At 38.8% G+C, this 13,098-nt stretch overlaps 1 protein-coding gene across 1 annotated transcript; it reads right to left on the bottom strand.

The window, feature by feature from the left end:
* Positions 1-615: 615 nt before the first annotated feature.
* On the bottom strand, positions 616-12,060 carry LOC308117654 (GRAM domain-containing protein 2B-like). The gene is made up of 14 exons (XM_080476685.1): positions 11,848-12,060; positions 11,154-11,285; positions 9,442-9,529; positions 8,215-8,284; positions 7,879-7,982; positions 7,703-7,798; positions 7,529-7,600; positions 5,943-6,023; positions 5,675-5,789; positions 5,171-5,275; positions 3,253-3,343; positions 3,032-3,136; positions 2,856-2,940; positions 616-1,883 (listed from the first exon to the last, which is right to left on the bottom strand). The coding sequence occupies exons 1-14, from the start codon at positions 11,943-11,945 to the stop codon at positions 1,845-1,847; spliced, it is 1,281 nt and encodes a 426-aa protein (XP_080332811.1). The 5' UTR covers positions 11,946-12,060; the 3' UTR covers positions 616-1,844.
* Between the last annotated feature and the right edge of the window lie 1,038 nt (positions 12,061-13,098).

The following is a 13,098-nucleotide window of genomic DNA, read 5'->3' as shown; positions in this document are numbered from 1 at the left end:
AACACTAGTCAATTATAGCATATAATTGGGGGGTCCAGCTAGAGCCCAACTATATTATAACAGTTGAGTTTCCCCAGTGGAAAAAAATATAGAAATATCCTGAGATCGTTATCAAGGACATAATATGCCTTGCCTTCCACTTCCTGTTCAAATTACAGTCAGTTTTGAGTGTCATTTCCTCTTGAAATACAATGATGACTTTACAAGATTAAAATCACTTAGAACTTGCGAAATAGGATTACACATCTGTGCTTAAGTTATTTCTTAAAAATGTAATAACTTATATTTCCAAGAAGAAAAAAGTGCCTTTTAATAAAGTGCTTGGTGATCCTACTTTGGAGTAAAAGTACCAGTACCATACTGACAACAAAATAATATAAAAGTCCTACTGAGGTATTTTTCTTAGAAAATGCAATGCCCCTACAAAACAGTATCAGAATAGCAGCCTTAAAAGGAAAAATACTGTAATGGGTAATTTCTATACAGTAGTATTAGTAATAGTGCTTCTGCAATGCCTGTTGGTAAACTTAAATAGAATCTATTTCCAAAGAAGTACTATGAAATGACTAAGACATATGTTATTGAAAAATCACATAATATGACTCAAGCACCACAAATACTTAACATGTGTATTTGCAGTTCAAACAGAGGATTTTCTTTGACGACAGTCATTTTTAACGCGCCACATCAAACCACTCAAACATATTTTCCCCACAAACATTCCGACGAAGGTTTAAAGTACCATTTTCCACCTTGACCTTGTACTTGAAGTACCGTAGCTCGCTAGAGTAAACTAAACTCTCTGTCCACCGTCAGCATGTGATCTATCAGGTTACATCAGAGCTGTTTGCATGTATTTGTGTACCGGCAGGTGTGATCGGTCTTATGTAACCCGAAGTTTCCCCACTAAAAAAAATTGAATAAAAATGTTGCCACAGCTAAGGACAAATATTTATTTTCAAGTCTGTAAAACAAATCTCTGCAAAGATTTAAGGCACAATCTGCAATAGAAATGTAAACCCCGGAGGGTTAAACACAAGCTCTCAGAGTTATTTCTCCTCAAACACTCAATACAAATATCATTCGAGTTGAAAAGGAAGCAAAAATAAAAGCTTCAGGAAAAGACTTTTCAATCATCACAGTTAATAAAACTTGTTTTTTCATGGTTTAAAAGTATCAAATCAGCCTTTCGTTTCATAAAAATGCACAGTTGCAATTTAAAAAACTTAATAATTCAACTCTTTTTTTTATTTGAATGGTGAAACAACCTGGAAGAACCAGGATTATTATCTTTAGAAAACACACCATTAACAAACACATTTTGTTTTCTACAATCACCCCTATATTAGAAGTCTTCACACACACACACACGATAAATATAGACGCGACACAAATTAATGGCACTTTTAAAGCTGACAAAGAACAAGTGTGCGGCTCGAGTTGACCTTTTGAGAAATGTTTGAACACTGAAATCGGACCGACGGACCTGAAATCATATTCCATTTTAAAAAATATCCCACTATTGTGAAATGCAAAATATCAGCTCTTGAGATAAATACAACATATTTGCTCCTCTAACACTACAGTCGGCACACTCACACACTCGCACAGCTTTTCAATTCTTTCAAAAGTGTCCTGAGTGAAAACGAGAGGAAACAAGTCAATTATTGCACAATCAAAGTCCACAAAGTTGGGGGGTTTTTTTGTCGATTTTTTGTGTTTTCAATGCTTTGGAAAACAGCAACGAGTAAAATCTGATCTCTGCTGATCTGCAGAGCTAAAAACAAAACAGCATTTTCTAATGAACACTAAAGCTTCTGTCCTCACAAAACAATGGTCCCCATTTACGTCTCCTCCAGCAGCTTCCGCAGGTTCCTTTGAATCTAGGATGGAAAAATAGAAAGAGCAAAATCATATTAACTGGTGATACCGTAATAGATGTCACAGCTGAGCAAGATCAGCCTGGAAAGTGTTGTTATTTCCTGCTTATTGCCCAGACTGACAGACCAGCAGGTGTGTGAAATACAAACAGATTCATTGTTTTAAAACTATTTGTTTACTATCATGGGAAAATGTAAATATATCCAGGCTTATTTCAGGTTTCTCTTGCTTTATACCATTTCAAATCAAATTTACCCAGTTTAGAGTCAACATCTAGTTTTCTATCGTCTATTCTAACATTAGAGCAGCTGTGGACAAAGTCTGTTTACACATCAGCCCTTTGCAGAAGAGGGAACTTTTTCTTTTAACTTGTTCTCTTGTGAGAATTCTGCATGGTATTGTAGGTTTTAGCTTCACAATGCTGAGTGCTGTCGGACGGCTGCTACATCAGCTGTCACGTTCGCATGTCAAGCAGTTGTGGAAGTGACAGCTGAAGATGAAGACTGTCGACAAAGGAGCAAGAATGTATTAAATTCCTCATTTTTCCAGACATCATTCATTACAAAGCTTCCTTGCCAACTCTATTGTTGGCTATAAACACTTTTGTTCTTTGCCCTTTTGACTTCATATTTGACGGTAAGCACTGTGCACATAAAATTTGTGCAAGTATGTAAAAAAGTCATTCTCAAGCTTTTTTTTTTTTTTTTAAAAACATCAGGATTTCAAAGAGCATCCAACGTGTAAAAAGGATGTATAACCTTAACATAACCTCCAGGATTCTTTCCACGTAAAGACATTTTAAGGAAACGGTACACAAAATATGTGTGATTTTGATCGACTTTCCATCAACTCCACCTGACAAATAGTTATGTTGACATGTTTCCCATCTTTAAAGGCCTGGACACGGAATCATTTCAAAATCTTAATGAGATTAATGTGTGAACACATCGGCCGTGCAGTTTAATAAAACAAACCTTTTCTAGCTTGAATAGGTTGGATGAAAGTTCCCCGTAGATCTCAGCATTCACTTCATCCAGTAACTTTGGACCGCCGGCCTTTCTGCACACATATTAACACCAAATATTTAACCGAGCTGGACACCGGTGTAGCCCAACGATTGTTGACGGAAAACAACATTTCTACTCCTTACTCATGACGAACGTGCTCCCCTATCGACACCAACGAGTTCAAGCGATGCTCCAGAGCCACGATCTTGAAGGCCATGTAACACGAGGACAGGACCAGAATGCTGACTCTGTTTATGCACACCGCACAGGACAGTCACTCACGCGCCCAAATGATGCAAAGCGAACGTTACGGAGACGCTCAACCATTGTCTCCTCGTATTCCACTTAATGAGCGGTTACTCACAGGAACAGGTAGATGATGAGCACGGCGTGCAGCGAGGCGGGCTGCGAGGGTTTGTCTTTCACCGCGACTCCTCGGGTGGGTTTGGTCGGGCCTGAAGACGAAGGCAGGAAGAGAAAGGCTGTTAGTGTCATACCTGTACAGTAAAAACAGCAAATAGATAAGGAGCAACAGGATGAGTTTTGAATTTTCAGTGCAGAATTAATGTTCAGCGTGAAGATCAAGGTCCTGGAAGGTCTTTTTAAATTCATCTTATGGACTTTAGTTTAGTATTTAAATACTTTTTGTATTATTATCTATATGATTGATGTGTTAAAAGAGGGATTTCATGTTTTTTATTAGGTGATTACCTTATATTGGGTACAACTGATATATATATATATATTCTATTGTAATAGTATACTGTATATGTATAAGTAATGATGTAATTCAATACTGTACAAATACAACTGAATTAAACGGTATACAGATTTTCTTACGTCAGACAATGACAGCATTTTCCATCCACCATCGCTTTTAACACTATTTTGAATTTCCAGACTAATTTCCAGAAGCTGATTAATGACATCGTTTCGACTTTCACTGAAGAAAGGAATTTTTTTTTTGTGCCAACTCAGCGATTAACATGAATTCTGATGCGTTTTGGAGTTAGACAGTGAAGGCAGTTGGCAGTCTGTCTTCAAACCTCATCCGTCATGCAAATACTAAACTGCGAATTTGGAGATCTGCACGTGGCGTCTGAGAGGACCACAATTTTGAATCTGAAACGTTTGGGTAACGTCATCATGACTGCGAACAGTGCTGTAACCATCAGCTTCAAAGAGTCTGACAATTTTATAAAAAAATTTTAACGAAAGAGTAAAACTTATATTGTAGATCCTGGAAAGTCTCGTGTCATGATGAGGTCTTAAACGAAAGACAATTTTTGCATTTCGTTTTTCCATAAAGTCACGTGTGTCTGGAGCCAATGCCACTCCAGCCTCACGCTGTGCGGCGTTCAGAGGACACGCCGTGCCAACATCAGCATAAACATGCAAACACACGAAATCGCAGCTGATAAGAGAGAAAACCAACAAATGCAAAGAGAGAACATGCAATCTCTCCACAGAGGTCGAACCCACTACACTGTGATAAATATATCAAATGCATTAATATTGCACTATTTCATATTCTGTGCTAAATCATAATGATGGAATTCTTTTTCACAAAAGCACTTTTATTTTGGAGGATATTAGTCCCATGTGATGTTTAGATTGAGACATTTGGGATTGTGGAAAGTAGTCTGAAGACGTCTGGTGAGAATTTTCAACATTTTAGAGATGTTTTGAAGCAATAAGTTGAGAAATACAACGTCATTAACGTCAATTTCACACTTTTCAACTGATTTTTTTAAAAATACATATCGTTAACATTTAATTGTATTTCTATAAGACCGAGTCTAAAAAGTCACGAAGGTGAAAAAGTAACTTGTGAAAATATAATTTTGCAACACATTTGTTATAGTGCTGCCAGGGTGCAGTGCAGGAGCTGCTGAGGGTCAAAGGTCACTTGTAAAAGAGATTACTAATCTCAATGTGGTTCTCCTAGCTACAAAATGGCAAAATAAAAAATAACGGTCCTGCTCAGGTGGCCATAGCAGTGACCTGTCGTCTGTGGGATTCAAACCTACGGTGTGTTTCATCTCATTCAGATAATTTCAGTAGTTTTCATGCATTTTTGACATTTCAGACCTTCTCCAAGAATTCTATTTTTACAAGCGTACACCCTGCAGGAGTCAATATCAGCCCGAAAGCCGAGGAAAACATTTGCTGAACTACAAAACAAACAGACACATTCACTCAGGCTATTTTCCAAGGAAAACCAGAGACTTGAAAGAGTTGTTGTCTCTCCCCCCCCCCCCTTCCTTCTCCTGGATCTGTACCGTTCTTCAGAGCAGCTCCGTGCTTTTGTCCCGACGTCTGCAGGTGAACGTCGGCGTGGACCGAAACCTCGCCGCTCAGAAACGTGTCCGGGAGGCCGGCAAAGTCTGCTCGGGTAAACAAGAGAGAGGCGGTGACTCCTTGTGCAAACGCGCACAGAATCACAAGTCAAACGTGTCGGTGACCGCCGGAGACAATGAACCCGAAAGCTGTTATTAATTAGTCAACGGGACGGCGGTTTGTTTGCATGCCGATTGTCTTCACTGCAACAGAAAGCAAAACCTGATGGTCTCCAGTGTCTCCTGAGTTCACACACAGTGACACCTGACACCATAAACACTGTAGCTCCACGCTGTGTGTGTGTGTGTGTGTGTGTGTGTGTGTGTGTGTGTGTGTGTGTGTGTGTGTGTGTGTGTGTGTGTGTGTGTGTGTGTGTACAGGAGATTAGAGTGAGCACACAGCCGCTTTCCTGTGCACGACAGCGGGGAAGAGAAGGGCATGCGCACCTGTTATCTTGTCGTAATCTGGCGTCTGGGACCCGGAGCTGCTGCTCTCCATCATGTCCTGCCGCCGCCGCCGCTGCACGACCCCGTCCAGGTCCGAGAAGTCTCCGGAAAAGTCCTAGCGGGGGAACACAGGACGGACGCCACACGCAGAGAAGGGTGTCGTACAGCGTTTCTATAGGTCGCGTCGTCACAATGGAAAATGTACAATAGATGCATCGCCGCGCACAAACATCCCAGGAAAATGGACGGACGGACCCCCCAGACTGACCAGAGGAAGCGACGCCGGGCAGTTGACTCTGAAGCTGTTTTCGCAGGAGGAAGTCACGGGGCTGCTGCAGCTCTTATCCACCTACAAGGACAACATGCACACGGTCCACCATGTTTGTCTTCCTTTAAAGCTTCAGACACACCATTTTGTTTTTTTCCACTCGTGGTGGAAACCCGGAGTTTCCACATAAACTGTCTCAGCACTTTTCCAATATGAGTTTTTAAAGCACAAGAAACTGGAAACACATAGCAAGAGACAAAACAATTCAATAACAGGAGGATTCTGTTTGGGATTTTTAAAGCGGAAGTTTAACTTTAACTTAAAAAATATATATTTTTTCCAATTGTGACATATTTATACAGGTATTGGCGATACCAACCGACATATTAACTAATATAAATATATATATATATATATTGTAGATGCTTCCAGAAGCTGTAATAGTATGATCACATTGTTTTATAAATCAATTTATAGCTAAGACGATAGCAAATAGTTATACAACTGACCTATGAATACTCATCGCAAACAAAAAGCTTCATTGTATATAATTTGATTGTGTGTTTGTATTTATTTTTACTTCATAGAACTCAATAAAAAAACAAGTAAACATACGTTTTAGGTTCTGTTTGTCTGTGTTTGACAGCGAGTTGCTCCCTACAGATTCCATTCAACACTTTTTGTCTCACATATTTCTTTTAATTGGGTGTTGGCGACACATGGAACTAGTGTTTATGCTCAGGTCACTCTCTTCACAGGAGTACGTAGTAATTTTAAGACTAACCTGTTATCAAAATAATAACCATTGTAAACTTTCTTACTTTGCAAGATTTCGAAGTGCAAAAAAAAAAGAATTGTTGAAAGTAGAGCTGCACAATATCTTGCAAATGTTTAGTTAAAATTATATCAGCATGTGAAATACTCATATTAGTTCATGTAAGTCACACGACCATATGTGACATTTTGTCTCTCAGCTGATGTAAATAGTCTTATTTGGCTTACAAACATTTCACAGTTTCTACATTTCTATGGCTTTTTCTTCATAACTCTGAATTACAATCTATTACTACTACTCTATCTTACCACACAGTAAGTTTACATTTGTTTTGGTGCACTGGCTTGACACGGAACGTAAACTGAGAAAGTATAAATCCTGAAACAATAAAAAAAATAAAAAATCATTCCAATAAGAAAGAATGTGTGTAAACATAATTATAAAAATGTGTACAGTGCTGTTACTAAGAGTTGTACAATATTAGTTAAATACACGATATATGATAATGTTTGCGATTATCATTTCCAATAAATACAAACATTCGTGCTTTTGAAAATGTATTTCCAACAAACAGTGCTCTTTCTCTTGCCCCTAAATTAAACCAGCTGTGAGAGGAAAGTCTCCCTAAATAGATAATCTTGATTAACTCAGTTTTTCTTTCATATTCAAACTTCAGTCAGTTTAAATTTGCGTGCAAACAACTCACTGAAGTTTGAAATGTCGGGAAATATGATATAATATCAAATATCCATTTATACAGTTTATACAGATTTTACAGATAATGTCGATGGTCTGATTGAAGACGATTTACCTCCAGATGAAGGCAGATGGATTTCAGGAGTTTGAAGGTGGTGTTTCGAGACAGGAAGGACACAAAGACATGCTGAAAAAAAAGAAAAGAAAGAAAAAAGCTCATCCCGAGTCGCTGCCATGATCGAGTCAAAAAAAACAAGAGTAAGTCAGACGTTTTTAACCCTTTTCTTACCTGATGGTCTGTCGCTTCAATCACGAGTGCATTTGGCACCAGGAGAACAGTTTTAGTTTTCTTGATTAACGTCACGGACATGACCGGGATGGAAATCTGCAGGTGAGAAAATCTTCTTCCATCAGCAGCTCACCGCCGCCGCCGCCACGGAATCTGAATAACTCCCGCCGACCTACCTTCGTGTCTCTGCCGAAGACTTTGGAGTGGAAGCAGATCCAGTTGTCGGAGACGAACATTTTGCCCTGATATAAAATGTCTCTCTGCAGCGCGCACGTGTAACCTGGAGGCACGCACACACACACACACACACGCACACGCGCACACACACACACACGCACACGCACACGCGCACACACACACACACACACACACACACACACACACACACACACACACACACACACACACACACACACACACACACACACACACACACACACACACACACAGAGTGACGTTCGCGCTTCTCTTTTAGCACGTTTTGGTTCCGTGTGTGAGAAAATGGATCTTACTTTGTTTGAGTACTTCGTCTCTGTTGACTTCTTTGAATAACTTGTGATACTGAGCGTTTGTCTTTGATAACTGGAAAAAAAAAACAAAGAAGATAAAATCACACATTTTGTTGGTGTGATGAAACATCTTGTATTAATATGGTTTTCTTGGAAATCCACAGTTTTGCATGATTCAATTTAAAAAAGAATTTCCCATTGTGCTATAATTGTATACTGCTAACGTCTGTCTTTGTAATCCTACAATTGTATTTTCATTGTATTCTATTTTCTTTAGTTATATATTTTTAGTTAATCAAAATAGTTTTCTATCAATCTTCAATTTATAGCTATTTCCATGTATGTATACATATATTTCTGCCAGGGTTCGGGGAATATCATTTGTTAAAGATAAAAATTTATATATAATAATACAGCTCTCACATTGTGGGACAGGATTACTGAATAAAAAATGAAAAACCGAAGAAATAATTTTTTGCATTTTTCAGGCCGTGTTTACGGAACAATATTTCCAGTGAAAACTCTTTGTTTTGAATTGTCGTATGAGAAAATTTTTATATTTAGACCGCAACATTTGGAGAACAATGTCTGTTCACTCGGGAACACTGAAAACCATGTTGTTTCCCTGTAGGTCCACTAGTGGGTGCTGTTGTTATGTAATAAAACCAACAACACGCTGTAAACACTGAACCTCCTTTAAAATGTCTTTCTTTATATTTTTGACCCACTAATGAATAAAATAAAATGTGATCCAGATGATGGTGAACTGAAGGTACAATATATTAGAGGAGCGTTGTTTACCAGTTTGCACAGAGACGGTTACTTTTTCAAAAAGTTGTATTTTCAGTGACTCTGAGCACCGATGACGCGTAAACAGACTCCAAAACGTAATGGAGGTTTTTCATCTTCACTTGAAAACCACTGAGCAAACAGGCCCTTAGTTGCAACAGAATTGAAAGAGACATGTTGTTTTGACATTTTGTTGTATTTTTAAAGAACAAAGCTTCATTAAATAAGAAATAACGTTGAAAATTTACTTCATTTTCTTTGAAAATCGAAGTTCTTCAGGTTCTGCACAAGAGTATTGTATTAAAATGTCATGTGCTTGGATTTCTTTGCATTAGCATAAAGGTTAAAAACAAAGAACACGCTGTGGTTTAAATTGAACCTCATGTGGCCCCGAATTAAAAAAACAAACAAAACAACCTCTGTATCAGGATGCGTCTGTACCTGGTTTGGCTGCAGCTTCTTCCTCTCCAGCTTCGCTTCAAAGTCACTCAGATTGAGCACCGGGGAAAGCTGCTCCACTGGTTTCAACCTGACACATTAAAAGAAAAAAAGGTCAGTGTTTATGGTGAAGTCGCATGGCAACAGCTGAGGGAGGACAGGTGAGAGGAAGCAGCGGTGGCGAGCGAAGCCCCGACAGTCGCAGTCTGCTGCTGGTTTGTCTGCTTACACAGCAACAATGGAGCCTGGAAACAACAGTTTGTTCATGCAGGTCGACAAGAAAAAAAACTAAACAAAACACTGTTTATGCCGCTGATACCAGTGAGTTAAGTAACTTATTATTAAAGGAAACGTTTGCTGAAAATAGCAAGAAGTTATCAGCACTCGTTGGACTGTTATCATCACCAGCGAGTGCCAAAGTAAACGACACTGTTTGATGTAAAATACAACTACGACCTAAAACCAGTGAACTCTGACTCACTTTTGTACTCACAAGTTTCATGTTGAGTGTGTGAAATTTCTCAAAGTTCAAGGGAAAGTCTTGTAATATAATAAAAAAGTTACATGTATTCTGGTTACAGTAGTAAAAGCCATAGGAAGAGAATTAAAGAAGGTCTTTTTGGATTTGTAACGCTTGAAAATTCTGAAATGAGCTTTTTATGATATGACCGTTTTTTTGCCATCAACTGCACATCATTTTTAAAACCACAAAAAAAGTGTGCACATTTAGATGTCATAATAAATACATAATGGAAGTAATGGACCATGGTTTGCATTGATGAATGTATAAAGTCACATTTCTTTCAGATCAATGGTGGAAACAGCAAATTTGTTCACAGTAACAAAAGCCAGAGGAAAGAGCACAAACAAAGGCTTAGCAATCATTACAAAATAATTTATGAAACATAATCTTAATTAAAAAAAAATAGGTTTTGGAAATCTAAATTGTTAGTTTCTAATATTCTAAATATAGAACAAAGAAAGAGTAAACATCAGGGCTTTTTAAACAGACAACATATTTTTTTAACATGAAATCGTCACAAAGTGGGATCCAAAGACAAAAAAAGACAAAATTTAACAAGTCTGATCAGTTTCTCAATTACTTCTTTGTGTCTAAATACCATAAACTGCTAGTTTAAACTATCAATATGCCTCAAAGGTAAGATAAATATCAGTTTATGCAACAAATTACACGTTTATAACATAAAACACAACGTTTGGTCAAAATACAAAAAACACCAGATTCAAGAAGAATCTGATCGGTTTTCTGGATAAATTCAGTCGTTTGATGAAATAAAAACCAGCCAGAGAACTACAAAACCTTTTTTTATGCTTTGAAATGTCAAGATACCATTATGTTTTTAGCTTTCAATATAGGAAAAGGGATTATTAGACCTCCTTGTTTTTGCCATCAACAACACAACAACAAAGACCAGAAAGCTCAAAAGAATCAATCTGATTATATGTTGAGTGTGTGTGGAGTTAGATGTCTTAATGGAGCAGATCACAGACAGAAACTACTAAAAACCATTAAAAAGACAAGATTTAATGCTTCTATTGTTCTTAAGAGGGAAAATTAGGTGGACTGGTGGCACTTTGAAGCTTTATACAAACAGTACATTTACAACAACACTTTTTTTTTTTTTACGCAAAGCAGCTGCTGACTACTTTATTAAGTAAATGCTTTGTTAAGAGTGTAGGAGTGTCTGGATCACCTCATGCTGGCCGCTTTCTTCCTTCTCTCCGAGTTCTCAGACTCTGTGTCCACGCTGAGGTGGAGGTCTGCAGCAGGAGGGCGAGGAGCAGTCCTCCTCTGTCTGCCCTGGACTCCATGGTCCACCTCAGCCCTGCACACACACACACACACACACACACACACACACACACACACACACACACACACACACACACACACACACACACACACACACACACACACACACACTAGACATTTGACTTTCTTACAATTTGCATGCAGCACGTGAACTTTGTGGGTGCAGCAGGCATCAGGCAGGCATGCAGGCTGCAGGTTTTCACTCTCGCGCTCCGTCCTGCGCTGATCTCACACCTTCGCGTTGTTTCCATTTAACACCAGGCGGAGTAATCTGCCCGATGTTGATTCGTGTGCTCGGGATTAAAAACACACTGAGGGCTGGGCTCGAGAGGGCCTCGTAAAAACACACAAGCAGCTTAAAATAGCCAAAGCAGACTATCATGTATCCCTGTGGAACAAAATAAATAATTTTGGATTTTCTTTTTTTTTTTTCTCCAATCATCCATCAAAAGTCACCACAGCTCTCTCATTCAAATGCATCGGTTGAGACATGATGTGAATGCAAACATGACCACAGGGGCCTTTTTTTTTTCTTCTCTCCTTCTCTCAACTGCCTGCATCTCCTCCACACTCACGTCGAGCGATTCCCGGCGGAGGAGTCCCTGCAGGAAAGCTGCTCCGCGGCCGGCAGCGGGGTCACGGGTCGGTCCGCCTGCTCGCTCATCAGTGCCATACTTTGTTATTAGTTCTCATTTCTTCTGCCTCCACCGAAGCTCTCGCTGCCTGTAATGAGGAAGCTTCGGGAAGCCCTGAAAGTTTCGGGACGACTCGGAGCTCCGGCCGGCAGAGGAGGAGCCGGGAAAAGAGGGAGGGAGCGGCCGGGAACAACGTCAGGAGGAGAGGGGGCAAGGGGGGAGAGGAGTCCTGCTGGGGCCGCCGCACTCCAAGTTTATAGAGTTTTGTATTTAGAGTAAATACGTTATATACTTGGGGGGGGAAAAGATAAAGTGATGCGTAATGCTGCGTAAAACTTCTGCGCAAGTTTTCAAAACGTATCTCCAAGAGACATAATCAGCTTTCAAGATGCTGTGAATGTACTTCCTGCCATGTTTCTGCTTTAAACAGCAGTTATGTGTATTGGACTGCCTGTGGTTAACCAAAGCTTCCACCAGGGGGCAGCAAAGTCTATCAAATAGATAGATAGATAGATAGATAGATAGATAGATAGATAGATAGATAGATAGATAGATAGATAGATAGATAGATAGATAGATAGATAGATAGATAGATAGTTATGGAGATAATCTATTATTATTATTATTATTATTTTTATTATTAAAAATCAGAAACTAATTAATCTGAGGATTTGAAAAAAATGTATGTTGGTTAATGAAACACAAAACAATAAGATGCAAATCGAGCCAAATGATTTCTCGTGGAATTGAATTGAATTGAATTGAGTTGAGTTGAATTGAAAATAACACCAAAAATAACCTACTTAGGAGTGCATATTTACCCATAATAGGGCAAAAAATATTGCAAAATCAATAAAGGTGCGACAGAACCAAAACAGCAAAAACAACTGTAAAAAGAAGCAGGATGAGAAATCACAAAGAGCTAAGAAGATGACCCTCATGAAACAAACTGTGCACACTTTTAATAGTAGCATGTATATTTAAGTGATTTTTGAAACAAAACAAGCACATATGCAAAATAACACCAAATGAGCCCTATTATAAGCACACACAAGTAAAATGAGACACAACAAAACATAGACAAAAGCATCCATGCAAAATTTGTCATTATGGGATACCATTACAACAAAGAACCCCAAAACTGCCACACTGAAATGTAAAAAGGCCGCAAAATTACATAATACAGTATAA

This window comes from Lipophrys pholis (genome assembly GCF_963383615.2).
Source record: "Lipophrys pholis genome assembly, chromosome: 12".
Taxonomy (NCBI): Eukaryota; Metazoa; Chordata; class Actinopteri; order Blenniiformes; family Blenniidae; genus Lipophrys; species Lipophrys pholis.
Note: the sequence above shows the minus strand (reverse complement) of the source record. Positions and strands in the feature narration are given on the sequence as shown.

Bases quoted from the DNA above. Each gene is read 5' to 3' on its own strand.
- LOC308117654 (XM_080476685.1), bottom strand. From the start codon at position 11,945: ATGGCACTGATGAGCGAGCAGGCGGACCGACCCGTGACCCCGCTGCCG. The intron at 11,286-11,847 runs GTGAGTGTGGAG...GTGTGTGTGCAG, and splicing joins TCCGCCGGGAATCGCTCGAC to GGCTGAGGTGGACCATGGAG. The intron at 6,024-7,528 runs GTAAATCGTCTT...TTGTCCTTGTAG, and splicing joins CCATCTGCCTTCATCTGGAG to GTGGATAAGAGCTGCAGCAG.